Source organism: Megachile rotundata, chromosome 4 (genome assembly GCF_050947335.1).
Source record: "Megachile rotundata isolate GNS110a chromosome 4, iyMegRotu1, whole genome shotgun sequence".
Lineage (NCBI taxonomy): Eukaryota > Metazoa > Arthropoda > Insecta > Hymenoptera > Megachilidae > Megachile > Megachile rotundata.
Genome location: NC_134986.1, coordinates 7,167,926 through 7,185,548, shown reverse-complemented (window position 1 = coordinate 7,185,548; position 17,623 = coordinate 7,167,926). Strand labels below are relative to the sequence as shown.

At 37.6% G+C, this 17,623-nt stretch overlaps 1 protein-coding gene and 1 long non-coding RNA gene across 4 annotated transcripts in view; one reads left to right on the top strand and one right to left on the bottom strand.

Annotated features, from left to right (window-relative positions):
• cic (Putative transcription factor capicua) overlaps positions 1 to 17,623 on the bottom strand; it is a 34,192-nt gene that overhangs the window by 10,176 nt on the left and 6,393 nt on the right. For all 3 annotated transcript variants that reach the window (XM_076531043.1, XM_076531044.1, XM_076531045.1), the window contains exons 2-9: positions 4,209 to 4,498; positions 2,670 to 3,064; positions 2,029 to 2,593; positions 1,696 to 1,959; positions 1,480 to 1,591; positions 1,198 to 1,404; positions 1,014 to 1,129; positions 69 to 943 (exon numbers count right to left, since the gene is read on the bottom strand). In XM_076531043.1, coding sequence (XP_076387158.1) covers positions 69 to 943; positions 1,014 to 1,129; positions 1,198 to 1,404; positions 1,480 to 1,591; positions 1,696 to 1,959; positions 2,029 to 2,593; positions 2,670 to 3,044 — 2,514 coding nt within the window. In that variant the 5' untranslated portion in view covers positions 3,045 to 3,064; positions 4,209 to 4,498. The remainder of the gene's footprint in view (positions 1 to 68; positions 944 to 1,013; positions 1,130 to 1,197; positions 1,405 to 1,479; positions 1,592 to 1,695; positions 1,960 to 2,028; positions 2,594 to 2,669; positions 3,065 to 4,208; positions 4,499 to 17,623) is intronic.
• Positions 5,784 to 13,537, top strand: LOC143264317 (uncharacterized). The gene is made up of 3 exons (XR_013037976.1): positions 5,784 to 6,735; positions 6,843 to 7,504; positions 8,245 to 13,537. It is a non-coding gene; the product is annotated as an uncharacterized LOC143264317 (long non-coding RNA).

Here is a 17,623-nt window from a genome sequence, read left to right as displayed (position 1 = left end):
ACATATAATATTTGACTTTATTATTAATTTGTATTATTTTGTAAATTGTAGTCTACGCAATTACTTACTTGCTGTAGAACGGATAATTTATCGACATGGACGGATGAGACAGCAGGTGACTGTGGTGGCTGACATTGCGTTTGATGTAACGATGCTGGAAGTTGACCTAAATGATTCATTAATCCTGATCTGTATTTATCATCTGGATTAGTTATATGCCCTGCTGCAGGTACATCCATATTACTTTTTATCACAAGATACTTTTTTTCGTGTTGATGTTGCATCACATAAATTGGCTGGCTTTGAGGCTGAGGTTGCGCATAGTCAACTGGCTGTTCCAGAGGCTTATGCAGAAGAGTCAAGTTTTGTGGCGTTGGTGCAGACAATGGTGGCATATGAGGCGAATGAGATGGTTTTAATATTTGCGGATTTTGTTCTGGAATTTCAGAATGACTTGGAAAACCGTTGTTTGTCGTGAGCGCATGTTGAAGAATGATGCCTTGCTGTTGTTGAGCTATAGTCGTCACAACCGATGGGTGTCGCGGTGGTGGGCTTTGTTCCGACCACGATAAAGTTAAATTAGGTCCAGATATACCACGACTCACAGGAGAGATTCTTATCACACTTGCTCCTATACTAGCAGGGGGAACAGGAGCAGTTGGAGCTGGTCGATTCGATCTAACCACTCTATTAGGTTCAGGTTTTATAACTTGCTGTTGATACTGGGTGAGAAAAGTAGATTGAGTAGGTGAATGTTTCCATTTCGCACCAGGCGAGATTAATGGAGCCGCATGATGTGCAGGACTTGAAATTGGCATAAACACGTTGTTTTGATTAAGACCCAAAGGTGGTACTGGAGACTGGTTAATACAAGGAGATATTGAAGATTGTCCTGTTGGCGATGAAAAGGCTGGCGTTGCTGATCTAGAACTTCCCAAAGACACTGCGACAGAAAACATGCATTGAAAATCGTCGCCAGCATTTAATTACGTAAACTATGAAACACTACTTACCAAGCATATTAGCAGCTTCGGTTTCATCCTGATCAAACCGACCAGCAATTCTCCTGTCTCCATAATTTGGAGAGGTATCAGAATCTCTAGATGTTTCTTCACCATCCATCCTACTACTGCGATAAAAACATTATTTCATGTTAGTTTCGCGAAGAAAATTTCAAATAAATATTCGCTTCCTTACCCAGGAAAAGTATTTGTTGGACCCCTGAGACCAGATCCTTTCAAACTAAGATGACGAGAACAGTATCCTCTGCGCTGACTTTCTTTGGAACATCCTTCTTTGCTACAAAGTCTACGCCACTGTTTACCATTGAATTTCTTCCTAACTCCACTTGGTGTAGTCACTACATCACCTTTTTTATATCTATGTGGCGTTGCCGCCTGAGATCTAATAAACGTTCAATCAATTTAGCATAGATTCACATTTTCAAATCGCTAAATATTAATCGATTAGTGTTATTACCTGGGCGTGGCTGCTTGAGAACGAGGAGTTATACTGCGCTGCTCAACTAGACTACTGGTACTTCCTCGACTTTGCATACTGCTCCTTTTACTACTCCCTGACAATTTTGCATCTGTCAGTTGAATACATTAATGTTACTCCATAATAGAAGTTTATTTAAATACTGTGAACGAAAAGGAATTTCTAAATGTTTGATGTACAAGTAGCAACTTTTACCTGCATCCGAAGGGAATGTAATATCTTCCCTATCTAAGTCATCTTCACTTTCTAAATCATCATACGGTCGGCTTCCATTACTTAACGCTGTAGTGGCAGAATGTGCAGAAGTGCCTAAAGTCATGAGCGGACTAGTACCAGTCGTTCTGTAATAACCACTTGTGTCGCTATGAGTTGATATATGAGATGTATGGTGAGGTGTATGATGGAGCTGTAAAATTGGCACTGCTGTTGGAGCTTCTGAAGAATTTCGATAGCCATGTTCTGAAAAGCAGTTCAAAGATTATAATTTACATAAACGACTGAACTGTATCATAGAGAATTACCGCGTACCAATTCCTTCAACCCTCGAAGAATCACAGTCTTCCAGCCCTTCTTCCAGTTCGTCCCACCACGGTGGTTGGACTAATCGTAAATCCGCACGTTTCACAATATAATGATCACTCTGATCATCTTCCCTTGGTATTTTAACAACAAAACGCTTGGGTTTTGTTAGAATCTTGCACACTGTCCCCTTTACAAACACTGTAGCCGTGTCAATATGATTGTTTGACGTTGGACATTTAATACAAACTTTCGCATCTAAAGTCACCTGCCCTGCCGACGGGCTAGCATCACCTATCACATCGTACCTTCCCGCACCCAAAACGTCCGTGTAACGCATCAGTTTCCTTTCCCCGTCAAACTCTATGTAAATCTCTCCTTGGACAACGTTACGAATAACACCCGGATAATAATATGAATCCCTTAAAGCTAACACTCTGTGGTCGCGCCACTCACTGAGATCAATAGCAACAGTAGCAGGCCGAGGATGAGAACGTAATGGTTCTTCTCGAACAGAATAATCCACTGCTGTACTTTGGGGTGGTAGAACTACCACCGAATGTGCCGAGGATACCTATAACATTCGCAAACATTAGTATCTGTTTGTAAGTGTTTCCAAAACATTTCTTTACGATCTATCGATCACGTACTTGATAACAATCGGATTCTTGCTGCTGCGGAGATTGCCGTGTCGCTATGGTTGACTGTTGAACTAAACCTGATTGACCGAGTGGCATATTCGGCGCCCGTATGTTCACCATATTGTTGATGTTGCTCGTTACATTGCTAGTTTTATCCATCTCCTCGAGTTCCGATGGATCAAACTTTCGTTTCTTTGGAAGTTTCTTAGCACTTATCGTTGGATCCGATGGATCCCTCTGTGGAGGCGCCGGGGGCGGGGGTGGCTGTTCTGGAATAGATTTTTCGTCAATCGAACTGCCGCCGCCACCCCCGCCTGTTCCATATTGTCCGCCTCCAAGGGGATCCCCCCGTTTCTCGTGCATCTCAGAATGAGCAGTCAGCATTTTGGCCACCTCACGCTGCTCTGTAAATTAAATAACTGCCTGTTAGAATATCTCGTTACTTCCTAAATCAATTTTTTATCGCTTTCATACTTGTTCTTTTTGTCAAACGTTATACGAGATAAAAGAGTGAAACGTTAAATGAGATATTGGATATCGATATTCAAATGCTAAATAAGCGAGGAATAAATGAATTAATTCCCACATTTAGAATTCAACGTTTCTAATATTCAATTCATACATTTTCAACCTTTACCATCATCATTCTCGTTCTCAGGATGGTCAAATGAACTTTGTTTCCAAAAGTGAAAGCGTTATTGTATTTGCACTCCTGGGCACCCACCACCTCTCTACTTTCCTCTCGCATCTAATACGAGAAACGGGACTACATAATTGAAATGATTGAATCCGTTACTCTTTACTCAAATAAATTCATGAGTCACCGTATCTCATCCAAACCCGTTACATATCATTTTTCACGGTAACCATAATAATCCTCCATTATGTATATTATAGTTACAATTAAAATACAAATTAAATTGTACCACATATTTAGTTTCGTCATTCAAACAAATCGACAAGATCATGACAAGAAATTTACAATAATGATACTCGGCAATTTTACGGGCCAAATTACTATTCCGTTACTGCCGATAATTTCTCGATAAAGATGCAATGAAATTGGCATTTCAATGAAATTTTTGAATTTTGTTCTCAAAAAATCAGAACTTAAATTTTAATTTTTAAAGAAATTTTAGATTGAGCTTGTTTTAGCTTCTCCAAATTCTCTTTAGAATTTTTCTAGTGCTAGTTAGGAGAATCAGGTTGATCCTAGAGAGAACCAGGAGAAAGCTAAGAAGAGTGCATATGGTAAAAATCGGTGATTCAAGGGGAATCTCAGGAGATCCATGAGATATCAGGAAAATCCCAGGGAAATTCCGGAGTAATCCGAGGTTAAGAGAAATCGGAAGATCCATTCTAGGGAATGCTAGGAGAGGCAGGAAACGGCAGAGTAGAGCCAGGTCCAGGAGACGTTAACATAAAACTTCCTATCTTCATAGATAAAGAACAAATAATTTCTTCACAGCCTAAAAATGAAGCGAACGATAAAATATTGGCGACTAATTAATTATGTAATTCACCTTAACGATTAAAGGGTATACTTACAATCCGTACAGTCGAGAGGAGGCTGTGTGCTGAAATGTGGTGAACTGAAGTTGGGAGGGTGGTGACACCGGCTGGGTGCATACCTCAGCACCCGGCTGTCGGGGACAGGATGCGTCGAGTCTGGGCTTTCTCGTCTTTGTCTATCTTGCGACGGGGTTGTTGTTCCCTCTCCCAACTCCAATTCTTCTTCCCAGCCCCAACTGCCGAGCATCCTCCTCCGAAAATTCTCCTCTTAGGCGAACACTTTTTCTCTCTCCTTTTGTAATTGTCTTGTACCTCTAGTCAATGTCCTGCAACAACAGAGAGAACGTGTTTCGAAAATGGTTACTATAGTTGGGGTTCTGTTAGCTACCCATTCTGACCGGTCGTACTTGTCCCGTTTGTTCCACGGGACGTTCTTTATCCTGATCTGCTCATAATCTTTTTTCCCCATTTTTTGTCACGACGTATATATACGTCCTTTGTATATACTAATAGGCGTGCGAGAGTGCATATATACGCCTTTTATACCGTATATGACTTCTGTATATACTAATAGAAAGACCGTATATATACGACTCTCGTATGACGTGCAAAAGTGTGCATAACTCTCGAATATACTAACAGATATACCAAAGTACATACGACATATACAAAGCATACACTCAATTATATAAACGTCTATATAAAGCCCTCATATGTATTAACAATATGTATACGCTCTTTAACGCATGAACGCATATATACGACCTTCGTATGTGCAGACAAATGTACAAGAATATATGTACATATATAATATACAAACACATAGTAATATACACGTACTATTATATATAAACGATTATAGACGTGCTACAGCGTATATATACGTCCGTAGTTTATATTAACAATCGTGTAATAGCGCAGTGTATATTTTTCTGAATATGTGTATGAACGTATAGATATATATATAAGTGAACAGGTGATAGCGTATATATACGTCCTTGGTATACATCAATGAACACGGGAATTATAGTTCTTAATGAAGTAGACGTATATATACACCTTTTGCAATTATAAAGTTGCTTCTTTGCTTAAGAGTCCACCAAAGATTAAAAACGTGAAACATTAATTTTTTAACACGGTCTAATTATTTTAGTCACTTTTTTACTCAACTAAATTATGTAGCATAAGTTAGCGGTGATTTTCGTGACAGTCAACATTTTAGTTGAAAGAAAAAAAAGCATTAATTTATTCCTGTTTTAATGACAGCACTGTAAGTACAGCGGTACAATCGGGTAGCAAGTGCGAGATAACAGAGGAGATTAATGTTAAAGCGATAGCTAGACCGTTCAAATGTAAAGATTTCACAGCTAAACTCCGTTTAATGATCAAGAACAAATTACAGGAATTGCTTTCGAATTACGAGACGCGACTCGATTATCTTTTACGGTAGAAAATTCTTTTTTATTCTCTACCCTTTGACTTTTACGGTTTATTGTTTTTCAACGAGATAAATCTTGTATGTAGTAAAGAATGAGAAAAAAGAGCAGTGAATTTGTCCGACGACGACCAGAAATAGATAATATTATAGTATCAAAAGTTCGATAACGCAGATCGATACATCGAATAAGGACGCGTGACGGAAAGTATTCAATTTGTATAATCAGATTTTACGCACGCTGTTACAAAACGATCACGAAGCTTGTGAAACAACTGTTGATTGCGTTCCCCCGAAACATTTCGTTAACAACTTTATTTTGTCACGCGTAAACACAAAATCAACGATGAAAAGAGCAATGCTCGCATTTCTCTTTTTTTTTGTTTGGAAAAATTTCAATGATTTATGCAATAACGCGTATAGCTTCTCGAACCGACACAATTTATGCGAATGAAATTGGTAATCCTTCTTACATGTCAGAAAATTATTTTCCCTGTCTTGTTCCTACGTGTTCGAATAAAATCGAAAGCCGATTAGACCAATTGTACCGATACACAGAAGAAACTCACAGAAGCCAACGAACCTTGTATACGTTCAAGATGTACGAAACCATTCGATAATCACTTGCACAAGATCGATGCACTAACGTTTTCACCGTAAACGATAAACATTCCCGTTTGTCGGGACAAAATCACAGAAGAAATCCCACTAAAACGTCGAAGGTTCGCGCGTCGAATATTACCTCGACCTTCAGACTGACAGGATCGTCTTAAAAAACATAACGAAACACACAAGTTGATTCACGTGTGCGAGCCGTCCGTACGCGAGCAGACTGGTGTTGCGCGACATAACCTATTCAAGAAATCACGAAGCGTTTCTTTTTCTCAAAGCGGAGAGAAAAACGATTGCGCTTTGGGGCCGGCTCTCACTTCCCGTATGTACCAGTGCCGACGAAGATTCCAGGGGCTGACTAACGAGTAGTCAACAAGCACTTAGTCGCCGCCACCGCCACCACGAATTACGGAGAAGCAGGAACGCACACACAACGGTTAACCATGTGTGCCGCGGTACACGCACGACGTAGCGCACTCGCGAAAAAAAGAAAAAAGGAAGAAACTTTGAGGCGAGGTGAGAGACAGAAAATTGATCTGGCGCATTGATCGGAAATCGTGCGCAACACGCCGTGTATAGTACGTCTACCCCAATCTTGCATCTCGGTTCCTCTGCATATATAGAAAAACGACAGAGAGGAAACAACGAGAAGAAAGATGAAGAGGGTGCGACGTAGGCATCGCGTGGCCTGGACAAGGATAACACTGGTGTATGCGTGACGTTCTTATCTCGTGTTCGAGGGAGTGAGACGGTAAACAGAGGGGAATAACAGAGCGAAAGAGATAGAAGGGAGGGAGAGACGTTACCACGGCTCCTCCGCGTCCTACCACCTTCGACGCGATCGCTGCACTGACACTGAGCCGGAGTTCGCCCCGTGGCCCGGGTTTCTCGGAGGAAAACAACGCTTCTCGTGATCCCGTTCGTAGTGTGGGTAAAGGACTAAGGGGGAATGCACTAACTCGCTGCTCCCTACCACGAGGCTGACTCACGTTGCCTGCCTTGCCTGCCTGTGCTCCGAAACTCTCCGCCATTGTGTCGTGTCGGTCGGTCGGTCGGTCGACTTGCTATCTCGCTCTCTCCCTTCGTCTCCTCCTCTCGTTCTACTCTTCTTTTCTCTCCTTTCACGAACATGCTATATGTATATACGGCGTGGACGAGCGTTTTACAGGTACGAGGGTGGCCGAATGTCTACATGTGTTACCGGGACGAAATTCAAAACCTGTTAAGGTGCGTTTAGACGGGAGGAGCAGACAAGAGCAAGAGCATTCGTTTGGGTTCGTTCAAGGTAAACGATCATCGAGCAAACTGTTTGGTCACGACAAATAGCTGAAAACGAATGCGAGTGAATTATAAACTGATTGTTCGAATATATCTCATTTATAGGCGGGAAATATTTGATACTTTTTATGGTTAGGTTAGGTTCTCTCTTGTGGATTTTGCTGGCGACAATGTGTTTTAATGTTTAGTATTTTGTTTAGATATTATAATAGATATTTAGATAAATTTGTTTCGAATTGCGCCGAATTCAAGATAAATTGTATCGATTAGAAACGTATAGAATTGAATCGCATTGAATTGGATTATATTACATCATACTGAATAGAGTCGCGACGATTCCAACCGTATCAAGTCAATTCACACTGAATTGACACGCGTCGAATTGTATCGCATTCAATTAAATTAGCTAGATTTGAATTGTGACGAGTCGCATTGACTTAAATTACATCGAATTGAATTGTGTCGAGCGGAATCGTGTCGAATTAGGCCGCATGAAGTTAAATCGCGATGAATTGAATCATGTCAAATTGAATCGGGTCAATTTGAATTACAGTGAATTGAATTGCGCTGACGAATTGCACCAAATTAAATTATGTCGAAATGCATCGTGTCGAATTGAATATTGAATTGAAACGCATCAATTTGAATAACGTTGAATTCACATCGAATTACATTAAATTCGATCTCGTTAAATAAAATCGTATTGTATCGAACTGATTAAGTAAGCTTTATTATCGTTCGTTTAAGGTGAGAACCAGCTCGTTTGCGAAATGAGGGAAGAACGTCCGCCTACTTGAAACGCACCCTTAAGTGACGTCCACGGAAGATAGTAGCCGGTGTGTCCGACTCGTATACTTGTCCATTTTTCCATTTGAAATGCTCATCTATCTTACGTTCGGATCGTTTTCTTTCCCTTGGAAAACCACCTCTCGGACACTGTTCTTAACCGTTATCTCTGATCGGTCGGATGCTGCGCAGAAAAGGATTTCTCGTTCTGTTTCGAAGTTAAAATGGAAAATGGACTGTCCCGGACTTAAAGTGTATTTTTACTACGCACATCAGGTGTATTACGTTTCGACATAACGTAAACTTCGATCTCGTTTTTAATGGAACGTGTGGAAAACTACAAACGTGAGCGTAGCTTATCGCTTAATGAAAGCTTCGATACATTATCTTAACTGTACTCGAGAATCTTTGAATTTCTTATTATGAATAAGAAAGCAAATCCTAGCGCTATGTATTATCTAAAATTACTCTCGAGATAAGTATCGCACGATATACGGACGTTTTTTTCGTATACAACGAAACTTAACAATTATTAATTGTTTGTACGATGCGGTTACGCACGAAACGGTAAATTCGTGATACTTGATACACGAGCGTATTGTTAAGATTAACTTGCTACCATCAAGGTAGAAGTGAGTCATCGCGTGTGAGTAACGTGATAAAACTAGGTTTCTAATTGTTGTAACAGTCATACTACTGTAAAACATGATGGGAACTTAAACGAGTAGCTTCTTCGAGGTTAAACAAATCAATAAATTATATGTACATATATATACAAGTACACGCGTAACCTCGATAAAGGTATACGATACCTTTTTAACCGACTTCGAAAAAGGAGGAGGTTACTCAATTCGATCAGTATATTTTTTTTTTTTTTTTTTTTTTTTTTTTTTTTATTTTTATTTTCTTTCCTTTCACCCAATTGACAGTACTTTCGAGGGAAATGAATACAAAAGCGACAAGAAAAACACCGTTGAAAGCAGTGTCTTGAGGAATCGTTTCTTCAAAGGCATCCTCTTTGGCGTACTTGTTTACGTCGGCATCAGCAGACGTGTCGCGTTACTAGTCATTCGATATTGTCAAAACAGGAGACTTCTTTAGCAAAGACAACCAAGGGACGATGTTTACCCCCCCAATAAAAAGAGTCTAACGAATATACCGTCCTAATTCAATTAGCCGAAGGGTGTCATTTGACTGCGCGAAGAAAGGAACGTATCCTATTCGAATTAGGAAGACCGCTCATCCTAAGACGCGATGTCACGTGGTACAAAATTATTAATAATATATTGTTATATTACAATAATTTATACAGCTATTGTAATAATTTACCATTTGTATAATTATTGTATTATGATAAGTAGTATTTGTATAATTATTACGTTACGTTAATCTATTATTTACATAATTATATTATAATAATAGTAATAGTTAGTTTATTGCATAAATATTGTATAGTATAAAGTATATTATTTATGTGAATTTATGAAACTACATAATAATTACCTATTAATCCGATCCAATTAAAAATTATATTAATGAACTAACATACTGAATAACAATGTTTGTTTGTAACACCCAGCTCATTAATCTAATTTGCCACAATTTAATGAACAAAATAATGGTTATGCATATGATACTAGTATATTATTGTTTCGCGCAATAGATACATCATCGGTTTAATAATAGGAACTGATTAAACTAAATAGGATTAATATCGAACACGCGTCAGTAAATGAAGCAAGAATTAACGACAAACGATAGTATACAAAAATTTCAATTTAATTAGTACTTTAAAGCTGCTGTATAATTACGGAAAGAAATTGTAATTTTTAATTGGGAGTACCGTTACGACCTTTAATTGGAACTTCTGATTATTAATTTGGAAAAATTACAAGAATTTAGATTAGTTCTTAAGAATCGATTAGAATATAAATCTTTAGCTAAACGTGTCTGAATTAAGTATCAAATTTTTGTTCGAGGTTACAATTAACGACCGGAAATTAATTATTAACTTTAACAGCATACTTAAAATTAACTTTCATACTTGACAAGTTTAAATTCAACTTCAATTTTAATTAGAAAATTACTGAATTAAACGTTATTCTCAATTGAAGATCGATCAACAATTATAATTATTTGATGTTTAAGATAATAAAAAGTTTCAAAATGGATTGGTTAAATTCTATCATTGTTCTTCGTTAACCACGCGATGTAGCGTGAAAGAAAAATGTATATAAAAGGAAATTAATGTATCGTATAATGCGATACAACGGCGTAAAAATTCTTCAATCGGGCAACATCAATTAAACAATTAATTCGTATTAGCATAGTCTAAATTTCATTAATATGGATCATTAAAAAAAATAGAAGAAATGAAACAATCGTAGTATTGCAAAATACCGCTACACAATGGAAACGCATCTGAAATTTTTCAGTCAGATGTTCCGGTAAGATTGTGGAAATTCGAAAAGCAGTGTGTGCACACGGATTACGAAACACTGTACTAGAACACGTGGAAATTCGAATGCAAGTTGTACACGAGTGCCCGCGCGATATCGTATTATGCAAAAAGTATCTTTGCGCAATGTCTTTATTAGCGATCCCGCTTTCCCACTGTGCAACAAAACTCCTACACACCGTCGAGTAAAAAAAAGAAGCAGGGAGCAAAAAAAAAAACATCGTTTCCACTTTAATTTATCGCGATCATAATATTATATCATCCAACGGGAATTAATCAATTTCTAGCCGCGTTAGCGTGCTAGACCAGCTTTCTATTTCATGTGTTGTATTTCCCAACGATTACGACAAACAAACAGAAGAAGTGTTAAGTTCAACGACGATCGAACTTTTCAATCATTATAATATTCGTGGTGGAACAATTGAAACTGGAACTGGTCAAGGTGATCTAGCTCAATGATGGGCAACTATGCCCGCCAGGGCGCCGAGGTGCGAGTGCACTCAGGTAGATAGTAATCTTTTAACTCGAAAATTTCTTATTTCAATCTCTGTACTGAATGTTTCCTATATTGCTCAAAATATTTTTATCAAGTTTCTAAATTTCGTCATTTTTTTATTTCGATGTTTCGAAATTTGAGTAATTGATAATATGAAAATTTAGAAATTGATTTGAACATTTAGAAATTGACTTGAAAATTGAGAAACTTTTAGGTTTGAAAATTTAGCTTCAAAGTTAAGAATCTTAGAAACTTTTGTTCTATCTTAGAGAAATTTGAAAGTCGAAAATTAGTACATTTATAAATTTCCAAATTCGTAAATTTGTAAATCTAATTTTGAAACGTTGGTTTTTCTACAGTTTCAAATTCCTAAATTATGATATTACCCAATTTGAAATTACAAATCTATGTTAATACATTCGATCTACATATACATACAATGCATCTGAACATACACGGAATGCATGTATACATATGTATTAATCTACATGTATTATTCATATACATATATTAATATCAAAGTTTTAAAATACACAGAGCAATCTTTGAGAGACCACATCAAACTTAGTAACTTAATAGAGATGATATGAATGACGCTAAGCCAGTACAAAAAGTTTTGTGAACTTCATCAAAGCTGAAGTTATAATAAAAATCTGAATCGTAAAAAATGTTCCTATAATATCTAAAGATAGATGAGAAAATCTTAGTGAGTTAATTCAGAAGGCTAAAAGAAGTGTTTGGAATACTGAAGTTCTAACCTTGATCCATCCCCATGGGATCACAAAGGATATTATGACGGCGATGACGTCAGTAGGAAAATGGACGGACTTGCAACCGATACCCCGGCGTCGGTGTACAGGTGCCATTGAAGGCTCAAGTACGGTACCTCCGGTGTCCAGATCGTATTATAGGACCCCGTTGGTATTTAGTTCCGTGACTTGAGTCGGCGAAGGGATGGCACCGTATCGGCTACACGAATTACACGTGTAAAAGAAAACAGTGGATGATACCTACGGACCATCACCGTCCGAGTATACCACCCGCGGATCCTCCGTTCATTCGCAAGGCCCCCGAGGAGCTTTCCTTTTGACGGGTCTTAACAACTTGTAACCGATACCTGTGCTCCCTTCTCTCTTTTTCTTTTTTCTTTTTATTCTGTGTGTGTGTGTGCGTGTGCACGGTGAATGGTCTGAATGAAAGGAGGCAAATCGTCGCGCGAATATTGTATACGTGGCCAGGACGACCCACGAGGCACCTTAACCACAATGGAACGCGAGACCATGAGGGGTCGGGGGCTGTAAGCTAGTTCGGACATAAATCAGATATACGACGGTATACTGCCAGTAGTATGCGCCGTTTGGCAGGTAGAAGAGCCGGGTATCCGCTCGTGACAATTGTCCGTCTTATTCGTTTTCTTAAGCTCATTGTTGTGCATCCCTATCGGTATCTCTTGAAACACCTGCTTTTTCGGATCATCCGTTTCGACAGGGTTTGGAGTGAGTGGTGCATCAATGTTAATTTGCACTTCACGGAATTTCAAAAAATTATATTTCTGATGATATAGAAACACTGAAAGGGTTTATTATGTAATTATTTTTAGCAGTAAATACATAATGTGGTGATGTCGTCGGTAAATGTTTGAGTAACTACAAAATTGATAAAAATCAATTTATTGAGAGTTTCACGTTGGATGCAACATTGATTATATAGAAAGTATATTCAATTATATAGCAAACTCTAGTTATATTGCCAATTTTATACATATTTTCTAGTAATGATGGTGTGTGTCATTGTAATACACGCAAATTTTCGAATTAAGAAGTTGGAAATATATAAATTGAAAATGTTGACAAGTTATATTACTACGGATTATATTGCCTCGCGTTATATTGCCACACATTAAATTATAATACGCTGTATCATTGTATGCTACAAGGTTATCATTGTATAACGCCACGTGTTGTAGTACTATGCGTTATATTACCACTTTCTATATTGCCACTTGTTATATCGCCAAATATTAAATCACTACACATTGTATTACTGTGCGCTATAGCACCACGTATTGTAGTACTACGCGTTATATTGTCGTGAGTTATACTGCTACGCGCCATATTGCCATTTGTTATATTGCCAAATATTAAATCAGCACACATTGCATCACTGTGTGCTATAGCGCCATGTTATATTGTATTATTACGCGTTGTACTGCAATGTGTTTCATCGCCACACGTTGTATCAATTATATCGAAATGTTATTACCAATTTGATGTATCGATAACTGAGTAAAATATTGTTAAAGCGAACGAGAGTGTAGATTCTTATTTAAACTTCAAACCCCACCCACCCTAATTTAGCCTACAACGATAAAATTTTGTACTAAATTAGATTAGGTTTAGCTTCACTTGATATTAAGCTAGTTTTAAAGTTTGAGGTACAAACAGACTTCAATAATAAAACGTATCAAGTAAAGTTGCGTTAGGTTAATGGTAGGTTTAACATTTAAAATAGAATGAGATCTAAATAACAAAATTATATGTTAGATTGCAGATTAAGAAGATAGCAAATATATCGACAAATATCACCTCTAATTACATCGTCATGCATCGTACCATAGCACGTTGCATGACCGTATGTTGCATGGTCATGCGCTCTATCGCCAAAAAACGAATAATTTTGCGAAACTATATGGAATAAAGGGTTCAGTTGAATATTCATTTCCTAATAAATAAGTATATCACGTAGTAATTATAAATGTTTGGATAACTACGAATCTGGTACAAACTTGACTACGCTCAAATATGGTGCGACTTCCGGTGTGTTCTAAAGATAATAGTATCGCCGGAATGCACGACTGGTTAAAAAAACAAAATGCAGCCACCGTTTCAGCAACCCAGGCGAATCAATTGTACGCAACTTCGTTTTTTAGCTTGCAATTAATTACAAAATTATTACGCAGTTGGATATAAAGTGTAACTAAACGATGAAATAATTGGAAGGAAAGAAAAAATGTAATTAAAACTAAGCGCAGCGAACGGGTCTCGATTCGTTCGAAACTAACGCTGCACCCGTTGTGTCGTTCGACAAACAGCGTTTGCAACATGCGTAAACATTAAGACTCATTATCATCGTTTAATTTTTAAGCGATGATTTCTGTATCTATTTTAAGATGCAAAATTTACATGGAGTAATTTCAAGAAAAAGTTTCAATATTAGTATTTTAAGAAAGAGTGTCAAGCTTATCTTTGACGTTAAGCGTTTTACTGTTAGCAGGTAAAAATATAGTACAGAAGTAAAATTAATAACAAGTCAATAGCACGTGACGCACCAAGTGAGTTGTTCGGCGTTTACTACATGACGCACCTGTTATATCTTTAAAAAGAAATGTATATTATTAGCTAATAACGTCAGAGCTGTTGGGCATTAACATCGTTCCAAGCATCATAATTATCAATTATTTACTATAATTCAATAAACGTTTAATTTTGCTACTAATTTGCTAGGCAACTTAATAATACGTGACGCACCTGGTGAGTCAATCAATATCTAGCATTCAAGCACCTGCTTTTAAAAAGATATGGATACTATTAGTTAAAGCGACAAAAGCTGTTGGTCAGATAAAATCGCACCGCAGCAAAAGTAACTATTAATTACTAAAATAATTTCTATGATTACCTACTGAAATTACTATGATTACTAAACGAAATAAGTCGTTACGTCCCCTCTTATATTCCCGCCGATCAATTTTCGCATTATTATCCAGTGCAAAAATATCCTGGCGAATAAAAAAAGAAACAACGTGAACTTTTTAACGGGATATCAATAAATTTCCGGGCTCATAACAGCATGACATTACCCTTTAAAGTTTCATCGGCACACATGCCCACACTAAAAACAAACGCGTACACCTTATAACCAGGTATCAAGCCCACACGCGTTTAATTCTACGTTATTATATCGTGCCACCTCTTTTTCAATATACCTACAACGATGCACTTCTAAAAATGAAAAAAACGGTCAGGGTATCACCTTTTTCTTATTTATACTTGTGGAATTCTATCAAGGATGAATTTAAAGGAGGACGGCCATTTTACTTTTCAAAACTTATAAAATAAGAGTTTTTTCGATTTATGCAATGTATAGTACATGGCGCATTAGGTGCGTAGTTCAGTATCTAGTACATGACGCACCAGGTGCGTTGGTCAGTATCTAGTGTAATGACGCACTTGGTGCGTATTCAATATCTAGTGTAATGACGCATATGGTGCGTAGCTCAGTATCGAGTATAATGACGCACCTGGTGCGTTGGTCAGTATCTAGTGTAATGACGCACTTGGTGCGTATTCAATATCTAGTGTAATGACGCACGTGGTGCGTAGCTCAGTATCGAGTATAATGACGCACCTGGTGCGTTGGTCAATATCTAGTGTAATGACGCACTTGGTGTGTAGCTCAGTATCGAGTATAATGACGCACCTGGTGCGTTGGTCAGTATCTAGTGTAATGACGCACTTGGTGTGTAGCTCAGTATCGAGTATAATGACGCACCTGGTGCGTTGGTCAGTATCGAGTATAATGACGCACCTGGTGCGTTGGTCAGTATCTAGTGTAATGACGCACTTGGTGCGTATTTAATATCTAGTGTAATGACGCACATGGTGCGTAGCTCAGTATCGAGTATAATGACGCACCTGGTGCGTTGGTCAGTATCTAGTGTAATGACGCACTTGGTGCGTATTCAATATCTAGTGTAATGACGCACATGGTGCGTAGCTCAGTATCGAGTATAATGACGCACCTGGTGCGTAGCTCAGTATCTAATGTACTGACGCACTTGGTGCGTATTCAATATCTAGTGTAATAACGCACCCAATGCGTAGCTCAGTATCTAGTACAATGACGCACCTAGTGCGTAGTTCACTGTCTAGTAGATAACGCACCGGTGATGCATAGAGTAATATCTACTAAATGATGCACCTGATGCATAGTTCAATATTAACTACATAACGTATTTACGTAATATAAAGTCTAATATGGGATACACCCAGTATATCGTTCAATAACAAGTATAATTAATATGAATAAATGATAGTAGTCGTCTACTGTATAATTCACTCATCCTAATTGTAAGGCAAAAATATTGACTGTCATTTGTAATCAATGAAATCAATCAAATCTCACCGAACGAATTAATAAAGAATGAAGAAGATAAAGATATCGAAACGAGACTGTAAATCGATTTACAGCGGTGTCTCGTTTAGCCGGCACTTCAAAAATTCAAGTGCCCTCTCCCCCTCCTCTTCCTGGTTTTAACTAAAATCAATATCGCTAGCTTAGCAGGAGTAAAAATACGTTAACCCAATAACGACTATTTCGCGTCCCAAGTGTTCACTCACCTGCATTAATCTAATTACAAACGTCCAGTTTATTCGTGTGTCTGAATTATATCGTCTACCTATTTCACCGTTCCTATCTGTCCAACACGCGAAAAATGAATTTTGATATGATCGATCGTTTTCGATTCACCGCTAGCTGAAACGCGTTGGTTTTATCGAACGTCGCGCAGTAACGAAAAAATCCCGAAACTGCAAGGAACTAAGACAATTTTCAAATGAAATTTTTATAAAAATAAACTGCTTCCTTTGCATAATTATTATTCGGAAATATAGTTATTTGTAAATATGAAGATTTGTAAATTCTATTCAGATTTGTGAATTCACAAATTTCATAAGAATTTGTAAATTTGAATATTTGATAATTTAAAAATTTGGAGATAAGGTAACTTAAAACGTTCCTACGCAATAATAACGAAAATAACAATAAAAATGGAGATTCAAACATAGAACGATAAAAATAAAGTTATCTATCGATTAGTTAATTCAAATCGATATAAGATATGCAACACAGTTCGAAATTATTCACACGTGCACCGAATGTCTGAGATGATATTCCATTACGGAGTGTGCTAGCCAGAATAGCAGTTATGGGGATCACCAAGAAACCACAATGGAGTGAGATACCCTTCTCCTACAAACAGTCACCATACGGAGTCACACAAACAATAGTTATCGCTTTATAACAACAGCATTATAGTTTGCAAAAGAAGTTGTCAGAAAGTTTCCTTTTGCATTTTTCTAAAGTATAATTTTATGACATAAAAGTATCGCAAAATGATACCTATGATACATCAAATTATAGCTCAAAGCTCGAGACAAATGACTATATAAATATTTAATCGATATTCGTAGTACAAAATGGCTGATTGCTATTTATAACTAGCAATATTATTACTGCGTTGCTAACTGGCAAGTCACGGGAGTTCTGCGACGATTTCATGACAGAAAAGTGTCACAAAATGACACTTATATTATATCAAATCAAAGCTT